General features: G+C 44.7%; 1 protein-coding gene across 3 annotated transcripts in view; it reads right to left on the reverse strand.

The window, feature by feature from the left end:
• Window positions 1-368: 368 nt before the first annotated feature.
• PAXBP1 (PAX3 and PAX7 binding protein 1) overlaps window positions 369-13901 on the reverse strand; it is a 33803-nt gene continuing 20270 nt past the window's right edge. For 2 of the 3 annotated variants that reach the window (XM_053936736.1, XM_053936734.1), the window contains exons 15-18: window positions 13694-13760; window positions 12010-12156; window positions 11465-11619; window positions 369-3155 (exon numbers count right to left, since the gene is read on the reverse strand). In XM_053936736.1, the coding sequence (XP_053792711.1) occupies window positions 3038-3155; window positions 11465-11619; window positions 12010-12156; window positions 13694-13760 (487 nt within the window). In that variant the 3' untranslated portion in view covers window positions 369-3037. The remainder of the gene's footprint in view (window positions 3156-11464; window positions 11620-12009; window positions 12157-13693; window positions 13761-13901) is intronic. The other variant, XM_053936737.1, reaches the window with a different exon arrangement.

Raw genomic sequence — 13901 nt, forward strand, 5'->3', positions numbered from 1 at the left:
GAAATCTCTGTTCTGCCTCCAAACATGACTCTAAACACAGTGTGGACTGCACTGAGACATAGCAGACATAGCAACAAGAACATGCTTTCCTTACCATCCAAAGGGAATTGAAAATTTTCAAAAGCTGTTGTAACAGGCCTGAAGGAGGAAAAGGTGGGGAAAGGGGAGAAAATCATCCTTCCCTTGTTCCCCCCACAGATTGGGTACAGTTATTAATGGACTTCCAAAGGTAGTGCTGAAGTAAGGGCAGGAGAGCAGCACTGAATACACATCCCAGAGTACCCTCATTGCCCTTGATATCATCATGTCATAAACTCACATCCCACAGTACAGCAACAAAGAAATGCCAGTCCTTGTCCCTGCTCCATAAAAGGTCACCCCCGAGGAGCACACAGAGGAATACAGGAACAGAGCCAGGGTTATTTACCATACCCACATGAACAGCCCAAGCACCATAGTGACCAGTGGCTCTGGATCTAATACAGCAAATGCTGAGATCAAATTTGTTTCCAACCCACTCTTTTGTGGGGTGTGCCCTCATTGTGCCTCACACTGGGATCCAAGTACGGCTGTCTTTGTGTAGGAATGGTACTTCCAGATTTACTGCTCCCACTGAAACCACTCTAAACTACAAGCCACTTGCTCACTTCTCCCCCTCCCCAAGGCAGGAGATTTGGGGGCACAAAAGGTAAAGATCACGGGGTGAGATAGGAACAATTTCCTAGAAAAAAGCAAGAGAAAAAAAACCAGTAACATCAACAGTATCAATAATAAAGGGAACTGTGACTGCTCCCTCAGCTCCAATTGACACCTATCACTCCCAGCCCTTGTCCAATGACCCTCTCCAGCTCTCTTACAGGCTCCCTTCAGGTCCTCTTCAAGATACTGAAATCAGTAACATTTTTAGCAGAGAAAGATAAAATCTGTCACTATTGAATCATGCAACTACAATTGCAATACTATTTCAAATATCTAAACTATGATTTATGTAGGTATGTGAATTCCACTGTTAATCCTATTGTGTTCACTCAAGAAATTCAGCTTTGAAAGATTATTTTTTTCTGACATATTGGAACAGTCAACGAGAACCAGAACCCACATCATTTCCTTCACTCCCTTCCTAAAGGAACAAAGCTTACCAAGTTGTACTGCAACAGCTCCTTGATATACGAGTTTATTGAAGCAATTTTTAAAAGCAGGTATTTCTGAGTGCGCTCCGTCAATCCCAACTGTTCAAAAAAAATAACTATCCAGTATCCCAAGGAAGTGTCCATGTTACAAATGGTATGTGTTTAATATACTCATTTATATCACATGCAGTAAGCATAAATATTATTCAGAATGCAAATTGCTATAGTTCCCCTAAAAAAAAGCTGGGCACACATGGAGAATAGCTTTTAACCTAAAGCTCTCCACCTGCCTTGGATCCCAAGATCAAGTCACTAGTGTTCTCAAGTATATCAACAGATTTTTGAAGTGGTTTTCACTTACATTTAAATGAAACGCCTTGGGTTTTTAGGCCTATACATAGATGATATTTAGTGGTGAGAGGAACGATGGATTTGTCTTTACAAACAAGCTGTGGGTCTGCTGGTAGATAAACTAGCACTGAGAGATAAAAGGATCAGTGGGAAGGATTCCACTGATTGATGAATGGAAAAAGATACTTGCTTTTACAAATAAACCTTAGGTTTATTTGTAAAAGCTGATAAATTGAATTGGGCATTGAAAGATGAAAGAAACAATGGGGAAAAACATAAATTCCATAAAAATTAAAAATTAAAAGGGAGGGTTTTACATCAGAGGGGAATCTTTGGTATCAGGCATTCTGGGAAGTCTGTACCTCTCAAGTACCTCAGCCGAGGGGGAAAGTGAGAGGGAAATACGGCCGAGAAATTAGGATAAAAGAGGAGGCTGCATCCTTCAAAAATTTGAGAGACCCCTGGCAAATGCCCCATGGCCTCTCCCTTTATTTGAATAAAGTTACAAGACTCCTGTCTCCTTTTTTGGCATAAACCTTTGATGTTTGTGGTTTCATTTTCCTACCATTGGGAAGTATAACATTTTAATATCCACTATGTAAATACTTCAAAGGTTTCAAAATACCTTCATTTTGCTCCATATCTTCAGCCACTCTAACCTGAAGAAATAGGCTCCATGAATGACATTACAAAACCAAACCAAAAAACCAAATCAAACAAAAAACCAAACGCAACCCCCTCCCCCCGCAATCCTGACACATCTTAAGCACTTTAGAAAAGGAAGGAGGGTCCAGAATTCAGAGGTAAACCATTAGTCTTACAAAATGAAAGGTGTTTTGAGCTTAGGAAGCACCATCTACACATGCACAAGAATCACAAATTCTCAGTGTTTGCCTGTATAAAAAAAAATACTTCACCATTTATCCAGATGTTCCTTTTGAAGAACAGTGGCAAGATTTCCATATTCTGAATGCAAATTACTTTTTAGTTACTCCACTTGGAGTGCACAGCTGCTTTTTAAAGGTCAGGATCCACTTCAATGTGCCCCTATTCTTCAACTCATGACTTTTCACATATTTGAATGTTTTAGCAGCCCTTTTGACCAATAATACAATCATTTTATTTTCAAAATAAGTATTTTTAGCAAAGGAAAAGCTTATTGCAACAGAACAGCATCTCTATATCCAGTGTGAAAGCAACATGGTGGTATAAATATATACATCATTGTATTACACAGAATCTATTATACACATTCCAGTTAACCATGGAACAATTAACAGGTGTAGATGACCACTGATTATGGGCAGAAAGAATTTTTGTGAACAAGATTTAGAGAAACTTGAGGAAAAATCTGGTTTCTGGAAAGATGACAACCTTGGGATTCCATTTTTGTTTTCAATGAAGTCAATGATTTTTATTTTTAAGGATGCTGTATATAAGAATGCACTTTGTATTAAAACAAAGATCAATACTTTACAGTTTAAGAAACTTTACATATGTACATAAATTACACATCAGGAATGGTTTTTAAGCTCAAAATGAGTGGTGGGAAAAGTCTATTTTCCTTCTGTTAGAATCTTGAACTCTTTTACGTTGTGATCATTTGCAACAGTAACGGCATGATCCAGAGCTCGGATACTTGCTAGAAGCTTTATGATCTGCTTGATGTGCTCCCTAAAAAAGAGGAAGGAGAAGTCAATACAGAAACAGAACAATCAATGACATTGATTAATTTTCCAATAGAAGACTATATTATGGAGCCATATATTTCATATACTTGGATGCAGATTTATTATATTTGCTTAATGAGGTTTGTTAAATGCTGGGAAAAAGCAACACAGAAGATAGAAATCAAATTAGAACCTGCTATGAAAACAGGATAATTGGATGTGTCCTAGGGTGACAGTATGGTGCTGGTATCCCAAATCGTGTGTTCTGTTTATGCCTGATATTATGTTCTGTGCCTTCAGGACTGACTCTGAAAGTGAAGGATTGTTTTGTCTTGTTATCAGCCGGCTCACCTCCCCCCATGGTCTGTGTCTAGGAGAGGCTTGGCTGGCTTAGCTTGCTTGCTTGCTGGCTTGCTTTTGCTTATTAGTTAGTTTAGCTAGGCAGTCCAATTTTTATTACCCTGGACTGTTTCTTTTTCCCTTCCCTTTCCCCTTCCTGAATATCATCTGAACCTGCTCTGGACCTGGACCTGGGAAAGATCAAGAAACACCAAAAGTCTGCATTTTTGTAACCTGCAGCAGCCATCCCCAGCACCGGAGACTGATAGCTGGGCGACCACTCCCAGGAGAGACTTTCTGAATTTGTCATCTCTTCAGAATGGTGAAAGAGTTTTGTCATCAGGTGGTGTTTCTTTTGTATTGGAGAGTGTTTTGCTTGTTAAATAAACAGGTTTTTTCCATTTCTCTCTGAGGAAATCCTTCCCGAACCAGGTGGGGGAGGGGCCGTGGGGGGTTTGCTTTGTGGGGGCTCCTTCTGGAGGTCTTCTCACAAATTTTGCCCTGAACTAGGACGAATATTTTGGCACCCAACTTGTCGCTCGAGAGAGTGGAAAAAACCCTATTCTAATCATATTTTGGTATAGAGCAGTTACTGGCTATGTTGTTTGAATTCATAATATCTCTTGGGGTGGAAGCCTACATGTGTTTCTGGTCCCTAGGGTTTTTTGAGGTCTTTATACCTCTATGTCCTTAGTTTTATTTTCTTATCCAGAAGTAGCTTCGGTATTGTCCCTAATATGTAGTTTTCGCAGTAGAGGGGCACTGACCAGAATATCCATCAGGCTGGGCTTGGTTGTAATGGCTTGCAGGAGGTTTATAAAGGTGCTGGAGTCTGTTCCAGGAATGTATGGTTCGTGGTTATGGTTGTGCACCCAGTTTGTTAGAGGAGAAGCAGGAGATGAGGCTTTTCAGCCTTTGCTTTCCTTCTCCTCTGAATCTGTTACATCCCTATTGGAGAATGTTCAGTTTCCCCTGAATGTTAAAGAGACCATCTTTCTAGTATTTAATTTGGTAAGCTTTCTCTATACAGTTCTGCAGCTTCTCTAGAATGAGGGCTGAGATCTCTAGTAGGGCTGATGAGACCCCTGACCCAGGAGTAGACCCAGGTATGAGAAATCCTGAGTGGTGTGGGAAATGGGAGGATATGGGTCAAATCTTAAAGGAGTTTTCTGACCCCATAGTCTGGGACTTTCCATGTGAACAAATTCAGAACCCAGCTGAGGTGGCAAAGTACCTGAAAGAGAAGTGCCATGATACCCTAAGGAGAAAAAGATCATTGCAGTGAGCTGGGCCCTGGCATATGCTTATCGCACTCTGCTTGATACTGTAGGGCAGCAGACAGAGGAAAGGGGGCAGGGAGATAAACCAGCAGCTATCCCAGTCACTCAGGCTGCAGTCAACAGCCCAGGCTCAAAGCCAGCAGCCAAACCAGACTGTAAGCCTCAATCAATGGCTGTTGCTACTAGCACGAGAAGTGGAAAGTGCACAGACAAGACCGACCGACCAGTGGATGACGATGATGATTATGATGCAGGAGAAGGACCCTCAACGCCTCCTGACATAAAAGCAGGAGTCAAAGCAACTGGTACAAGATCAGAGGCCAATATTGAGTCCTTTTCCCTAAAGGACCTCCATGGCCTAAGAAAAGATTACACTCGATGACCTGATGAGTCTATAATTAGTTGGTTGGTCCACCTTTGGGATGCTGCAGGTGAAGCTACAATTCTGGATGGCACTGAAGCGAGGCATTTGGGATCCCTGTCACATGATCCTGTCATTGACCAAGGAATGATGGGGGAGCTAACCCTCACAGCCTCTGGGCACAGGTCCTGGAAAGTGTAGCACAAAGATACCTATGTGCAGATGATCTTTATATGCAGCAGACCCAGTGGAAGACTATAGAACAAGGGATCCAACGCCTGAGAGAAATGGCAGTGGCAGAGATTATCTTCTCAGATGAAATAACAACTAGGAATCCAGACATGGTACCATGTACATCTGTGATGTGGCGAAAACTTGTACAGCTTGGGCCGCATGAATACGCTTCTGCTTTAGCAATAATGAAACGGGATGAGAGGGATGAGACCGTGCTCGATATGGCAAAGAAGCTCCGAGCATATGCAGATGCTGTGCATGGCCTGACACATGCCAGAATTGCAGCAGTGGAAACACGTCTACAGAAATTAGAAGACAAGATAGAGGAGAATCACCAGGAACTCAGGGAGGAGATTAAAGAGGACCTTCTCCAAATCTCGGCAAATTAGAGGCCCTGGTATCCAACGCAGACACTGCCCGTAGCCAAGTATGATGATGATGATGACATGTCCAATCCCCTGGAAGGAACCTCTAAGACATATGCCCAAGGAAAGAAGGATAACCAGGCTTAGAGGGGCCCTGCCTCTAGCCAGGTAGAGGTGAGGGAAAACCGAGTTTTCTGGACTGTGTGGATCCGTTGGCCTGGCACATCAGAACCACAGAAATATAAGGCTTTGGTTGACACTGGTGCACAATGCACATTGGTTCCATCAAGACATGTGGGGGCAGAACCTGTCTCCATCGCTGGCATGACAGGGGGATCACAGGACTTTACCTTGGTGGAAGCTGAGGTGAGCCTGACCAGAAATGAGTGGAAGAAACACCCTATTGTGACTGGCCCAGAGGCCCCATGCATTTTGGGTATAGATTACCTCCAAAGAGGGTATTTTAAAGACCCAAAAGGACTCAGGTAGGCATTTGGGATAGCAGCTGCAGTGAGAGAGGGCATCCAGCAATTGAACACCTTGCCTGGACTGTCTGAGAATCCAACTACAGTAGGACTTCTGAAGGGAGAAGAGCAAAAGGTACCAACTGCCACTTCAACAGTGCATCACTGACAGTACAGAACAACTTGAGATGCTGTGGTTCCCATCCATAAGATGATTCGAGAGCTGGAGAGCCAAGGGGTGGTCAGCAAAACCCACTCACCCTTCAACAGCCCTATTTGGCCTGTGCGTAAATCTGAAGGAGAATGGAGATTGACTGTGGATTACCGTGCATTGAATGAAGTGACTCCACCACTGAGCGCTGCTGTGCCGGACATGCTGGAACTCCAGTATGAGCTGGAGTCCGAGGCAGCAAAGTGGTACACCACTATTGACATTGCTAATGCATTTTTCTCCATTCCTCTGGCAGCAGAATGCAGGCCTCAGTTTGCCTTTACGTGGAGGGGAGTGCAGTATACCTGGAACCGACTGCCCCAGAGGTGGAAGCACAGTCCTACCATCTGCCATGGACTGATCCAGGCTGCACTAGAAAAGGGTGAGGCTCCAGAACATTTACAGTATATTGATGATATCATTGTGTGGGGGAACACAGCAGCAGAAGTGTTTGAGAAAGGAAAGGAAATAATCCGAATCCTTCTGGAAGCTGGTTTCGCTATCAAGAAGAGTAAAGTCGAAGGACCTGCTCGAGAGATCCAGTTCCTGGGAGTGAAGTGGCAAGATGGGCGGCGTCAGATTCCTACAGATGTCATCAACAAGATCACAGCTATGTCCCCATCAACCAACAAGAGGGAAACGCAAGCTTTCTTAGGCGCCACATGCTTTTGGAGAATGCACATTCCTGAGTACAGTCAGATCGTGAGCCCTCTTTACCTGGTCACCCGCAAGACGAAAGATTTCCATTGGGGCCCTGAGCAGCAACAAGCTTTTGCCCAGATTAAGCAGGAAATTGCTCATGCAGTAGCCCTTGGCCCAGTCAGGACGGGACCAGATGTGAAGAACGTGCTCTACCCTGCAGCCGGGAACCATGGTCTGTCCCAGAGCCTTTGGCAGAAAGTGCCTGATGAGACTCGAGGCCAACCCGCTAGGATTTTGGAGTCGGAGCTACAGAGGGTCTGAAGCCAACTACACCCCAACAGAGAAGGAAATCTTGGCTGCCTACGAAGGAGTCCAAGCCGCCTCAGAGGTGATTGGTACAGAAGCGCAACTCCTCCTGGCACCCCGACTACCGGTGCTAGGGTGGATGTTCAGAGGAAAGGTTCCCTTCACCCACCATGCCACCAGTGCTACATGGAGCAAGTGGATTGCTCTCATCACGCAGCGTGCCCGTACTGGTAAACTGAATCGCCCTGGGATTTTGGAAGTAATTACAAATTGGCCTGAAGGTGAAACCTTTGGTGTCACAGATGAAGAACAAGAACCAGTGACAAGGGCTGAAGAAGCTCCACCCTACAACAAACTGCCAGCAGAAGAAACACGCTATGCTCTTTTCACTGACGGTTCCTGTCACGTCGTAGGGATGAATCGGAAATGGAAAGCAGCTGTATGGAGCCCCACACGACGGGCCGCAGAGGCCACTGAAGGAGAAGGTGGATCAAGTCAACTTGCTGAACTCAAAGCTGTTCAACTGGCCTAGACATTGCAGAAAGGGAGAAGTGGCCAAAGCTCTACCTCTACACTGATTCATGGATGGTAGGCAATGCTCTGTGGGGATGGCTGGAGAGATGGAAAGGGGCTAACTGGCAGAGTAGAGGAAAACCAGTTTGGGCTGCTGAAGAATGGAAAGACATTGCTACCCGGGTAGAGAAACTACCTGTGAAGGTTCACCATGTAGATGCTCCTGTCCCCAAGAGTAGAGCTAATGAAGAGCAGCAAAACAATCAGCAGGTAGATCAGGCTGCAAAGATAGGGGTGTCAAAGATAGATTTAGATTGGCACCATAAGGGGGAGTTGTTCCTAGCACGATGGGCCCATGATGCCTCAGGCCATCAGGGCAGAGATGCCACCTATAAGTGGGCACGAGACCGAGGGGTGGATTTAACCATGGATAGTATTTCTCAGGTTATCCATGACTGTGAGACATGCTGTCATCAAACAGGCCAAGCAGGTGAAGCCCCTATGGTATGATGGACGGTGGTCCAAGTACAGGTATGGGGAGGCCTGGCAGATTGACTACATCACACTGCCCCAGACACGCCAAGGCAAGCGCTACGTGCTCACAATGGTGGAAGCCACCACAGGATGGTTGGAAACCTACCCTGTGTCTCATGCTACAACCCATAACACCATCCTGGGCCTTGAAAAGCAGGTCCTTTGGAGGCATGGTACCCCTGAGAGGATTGAGTCAGACAATGGGACTCATTTAAGAACAGCCTTATCAACTCCTGGGCTAGGGAACATGGCATTGAGTGGGTGTACCATATCCCCTACCATGCACCAGCTGCAGGCAAGGTGGAGAGGTACAATGGACTGTTAAAAACCACCTTGAAAGCATTGGGTGGGGGATCTTTCAAAAACTGGGAGCAGCATTTGGCAAAGGCCACCTGGTTAGTTAACACCTGAGGTTCCACCAATCGAGCAGGTCCTGCCCAGTCTGAGTTCCTGAATATAGTAGACGGAGATAAAGTCCCAGTGGCACATATCAGAGGTTTGTTAGGGAAGACAGTGTGGATCAATTCTGCCTCGAGTACAGACAAACCCATTTGTGGGATTGTCTTTGCTCAGGGACCAGGTTGTATATGGTGGATAATGCAGAAAGATGGAAGAACACGATGTGTACCTCAGGGAGACCTGATTGTGGGGTGAGACTCATATGCAAATATCTCAATTTGCTGGATGTTACTGCCATTATTTGTACATTAAACCACACAGACATGAGACAGAAATAAATGTGTAAGTGTTGAAGTTTTGAGCAAGTGAGATAGAAGGAAATGTCTAAGTGTCAAAGGTCAGAGTAAGTAAAAGATGGAAGTTTTAATTGATGAAGTTTTTATGTGATGTTTGGTAATTGACGATTTGGAGATAAGGGGTGGAATGTCCTAGGGTGACGGTATGGTGCTTGTATCCCAAATCGTGTGTTCTGTTTATGCCTAATATTATGTTCTGTGCCTTCAGGACTGACTCTGAAAGTGAAGGATTGTTTTGTCTTGTTATCAGCTGGCTCACCTTCCTCCATGGTTTGTGTCTAGGAGAGGCTTGGCTGGCTTAGCTTGCTTGCTTGCTTATTAGTTAGTTTAGCTAGGCAGTCCAATTTTTACCCTGGACTGTTTCTTTTTCCCTTCCCTTTGTCTTTCCTGAATATCATCTGAACCTGCTCTGGGGACCTGGTCCTGGGAAAGATCAAGAAACACCAAAAGTCTGCATTTTTGTGACCTGCAGCAGCCATCCCCAGCGCCGGAGCCTGATAGCTGGGCAACTGTGGGAGGGGTTCCTGCTCTCCCTTGGGAGGCAGCAACAGTGTAGAAAAAGGTTGACAACCAGCTGCTGCTCTCCACCCCAGAAGAGCTGTCCATCAATGTTTAGCATACTCCCCAGTTCCAGAAAGTTCAGTTATTCTGTTACCCCCATTGGCTCCTGTTGGAATGCCACTCCTCCTCTGTACCCCGACTCACCCCATGTCACCCGATGTCACCCCACTCTGTCTCCCCCCTTTACCCGTTGCCCGTTGGCTGTTTTGTACCCTAACCACTCCCACTTCTTTGCCCTTAATACCCAGCCCCGCCTTTCCTCGGGGCTTCCGAAGTTCGCTCCCTTCTGGAGAGTTCGTGCCCCTCGTTTCACCCTCCTGTTCCTGCGACGCTCCTGAAATAAAGTCTCTAGGAATAAAGCCACTTCGGAGCCCTCTCGTCCTTACGGTGGAGCTATCCGGGTCCCGCCACATCCTCCCCTTGGACCAGTCCTCTGAGGGTTTTCCCCCGGACAGGCTGGGCACCCGGGTGAAGCCCGGAGGACTTGTATTTTAATACAGGCGACCACTCCCAGGAGAGACTTTCTGAATTTGTCATCTCTTCAGAATGGTGAAAGAGTTTTGTCATCAGGTGGTGTTTTTTGTATTGGGGAGTGTTTTGCTTGTTAAATAAACAGGTTTTTTTGCACTTCTCTCTGAGGAAATCCTTCCCGAACCAGGTGGGGGAGGGGCCATGGGGGGTTTGCTTTGTGGGGGCTCCTTCCGGAGGTCTTCTCCCAGATTTTGCCCTAAACTAGGACAGGATGTTTCTCTTCCAATAAAAATTTTTACCAAGCTATCATTTCACCTGGTGAAGAAAGCTCTTTCAAATTTAGAAACATACCAGCAAACAAGAGAGTTCAAAAACTTAAATAAGCTTAAATCCCAAACTGTTACACTGAAACACAGGACTGTACCAGGACTGGAAGACTGTTCATTCCTGTGCTGTTGCTACTCCCATAGCATGTCAGCTTACTTGGCCAGCAGTAATATGTCTAATGCAAACTTTCAATTAAGCTGGTCATTGGATTCAAGTAAAATTACTCTTGCATCTCGGGTGAAACAGGTTCATCTAGTTGGCTGTGTAAATAGTAAGAACTTTTGAACTGTATACAAAAGAAAGTTTGCAATTTAGAAGCCACTATGCAGGAATCAGCAACAGGCTCAGAAGGAGAAACAGTCCAAACATGGTAGCTACAAAATTTGGCAGAATCATAGAATGCTTTGGGTTGGAAGGTATCTTAAAGCTTATCTCAGTCCAACTCCCTGCCATGGACAGGGTCACATTCCAGCAGACTAGGTTGCTTAGAGCTCCATCCAACCTGACACTGAGCATTTGCAGGGACAGGAAGCTTCTCTGGGCAACATGTGCCAGGGCCTCCCCACCTTCACAGCCAAGAATTCCTTCCCAGTATCTAACACAAATATCTCCTCCTTCAGGTTTAAAGCCACTCCCCCTTGTCCTGACAGTATCTGCTCATATAAAAAGTGCTTCTCCCTGCTTTTTATAAACCCCCTTAAGAATCCAGGACACTAAGCATTGCACTAAGTAGTGCAAAAATATAGTAGTGCAAAATATATTATCAGCGTTCCAGTATTTCCAACAGTTGCTATTTTCAGACACCTTAAAAATATCCATTTCTAACATGTGAATTCAAAGAAGTTTCCAAAGACACACAGCAGGATGGAGAGAGTTACCCATGTTTACATGCATTGGCAAAATAAATCAAATCACAAGAACTGCAACTGCTTTAACTCAAAGTAAGTTACCTTGCATTTCTCTTCTCTACATCAGAGCAACTAATGCTGTTTCTGTAAATCGTATCAGCCAGGTGAACAAGGTATCTACAAAAGTTTTCTAGCTGAGAAATAGTCTTGTCTCCCGTTAGATTAGTGAACCACTGCTTAGGGAAGCAATTAATTACCTATGAAAAATGGGAAAAAGGAAGTTAAACACAATGTAACAAAACTGGTAAAAGCTTGGTAACGTTTAACTTGTGAAGTCTGCCTAGTAAGACGGTAGGGATAAGGCCGAATTGAGTGAAAAAATGAGAAAACTACCAAAAAAACCCACATCAAAAGCCAAGCAGTAAAGCACTGAAACTCACAGTGTACCTAATCCATCTACAGGCAAGAGTCAGATAAGGTTCTTTCTTTAGTCTGTATACTACAAAAAAGAAAAAAAAAAATCTATTTTTCACGGACTACAGCTTTTGAGGTATCAAAGCCAAAATTTCATAGGCAACATCAAGTTTTAACTATATTTTCCTTTCAGTTTAAATCCATTACTTTAAACATTGCTTGATTTTACTTACACTTTGAGCTTTCTTAATGCTGTCCTCTCCATACTCTGAATTTTGAAAAGCCATAAGAATGTATCTATTTAGCAACCCATCTATGGACAGCTCCTGTAGAGTTTTGTTTGAAAGGATTCCATACCACTGGAGAAAGTTTCCCAATAACTAAAAATACAACACAGAGAAAATAACTACTCCAAAATGTACTGAAATCAGAGAGTTGATCAAACACATCAAACATTTTAAAATATTTTAAATGTTTTGCAAACCTATTCAGAATACAGTCTCCCTTGCTGCTGCCATTTGGACAGAAAATTCCAGAGAAGAGTTCTGTTTATGTGATCATGAAGAGCAGTTGTTCAATCAACATCAGTCTCTACTTTCTGTTTAGCTGGGAGTTAATTTTCTTCAAAGTCTTTTATTGGAAATAAACTACGACAGCCACAGCTTTGAGCTCCCACATTCCCCAGAAGTAATATATTTTATTCTGACAAGCACAAGGATATAAAAAACCTGGGGTGAGTAAGCTAAGTGACCTCGTAACATTCGAGCTGAAACGATGGTGCTTCCTCTTGACAACCTTTTCAACTACAAAACCAGTTAGGTTGGAAAAGACCTCTGAGATCAAGTCCACTCTTAGACCAAATACCACCTTGTCAACTAGACCAGAATATGGAGTGCCATGTCCATCTTCAAAAACACCTCCAGGGATGTGACTCCACCACCTTGCCAGGTAGCCCATCCCCATGGTTAATTATCCTTTCTGTGAAAAAAATTCTTCTCGATGTCCATCCTGAAGCGCTCCTGGCAGGGCTTGAGGACATTTCCTCTCATCCTGTCACTGGCTGCCTGGCAGCAGAGCCAGACCCCACTTGACCACACTCCACTGTCAGGCAGCCATGAGGTGCCCCTGTCCTGTCTCCCCCCTTCCCCACCTCCTCTTTCCAGGCTAAACAACCCCAACTCCCTCAGCTGCTCCTCACAGGACTTCCCCTCTAGACCCTTCCCAGCTCTGTTCCCACCTCTGGACATGCTCCAGCCCCTCAATGTCCTTCCTGAGTTGAGAGGCCCAGAGCTGGACACAGCATTCAAGGTGTGGCCTCAGCACAGAGGGACAATCACTGCTCTGGTCCTTCTGGACACACCATTGCTGGTACAGGCCAAGTGCCCTTGACCTTCTTGTCCACCTGGGCACACCTGGCTCACCTTCAGCTGCTGTTGACCTGTACCACCAGGGCCTTTCCTGCCCAGTAGCTTTCCAGCCACTCAGGCCCCAGTTCTGGTGTTACTGTGGACAAAGCGTAGGGACCCAGCACTTCGCCTTGCTGACCCTCATCCCACTGGCCTCATCAATCCAAGTCCCTCTGCAGAGCCTTCCTGCCCTCCAGCAGATCAACACTCCTGCCCAACTTGTGGTGTTGTCCACAAATTTACTGAGGGTGCAGTTGATCCCCTCATCCAGATCATCAATAAGGATATAAAACAGGACTGGGCCCAAAAGTGAGCCCTGGGGAACACCACTAGTGACTGGACACATCATGAAGAGGGCACAGAGCGTTATCAAAGACTAAGAATCCAGAGTTGGAGTTTTTGCAAGTGAAGTTTAAGCAGTTTCTGTCTACCATTTTCCACAAATTTGAGGAGGATTTTATTGCTACTCTGTCTTAGACCAAAGATTTACCGGACATATTTACTGACTTACCTTAACAGAGGACCAAAACTGACGTTGGAAAAACAAATATGGACCAGAGTTCTTGTTTTCTAAGATGCTGGAAAGTAAGACATTTCTTTAATGAGCAACCAAGACCACACCTCTGTCTTGAAATTGCTGGCTTTTTCCTTCCAAGACACAGTTCATTTCCATAAATATTCTCTTTCATCCTTCTTGTCTCTGCTAAATGCTCTCAGAA

This window comes from Vidua chalybeata, chromosome 2, assembly GCF_026979565.1.
Source record: "Vidua chalybeata isolate OUT-0048 chromosome 2, bVidCha1 merged haplotype, whole genome shotgun sequence".
Lineage (NCBI taxonomy): Eukaryota > Metazoa > Chordata > Aves > Passeriformes > Viduidae > Vidua > Vidua chalybeata.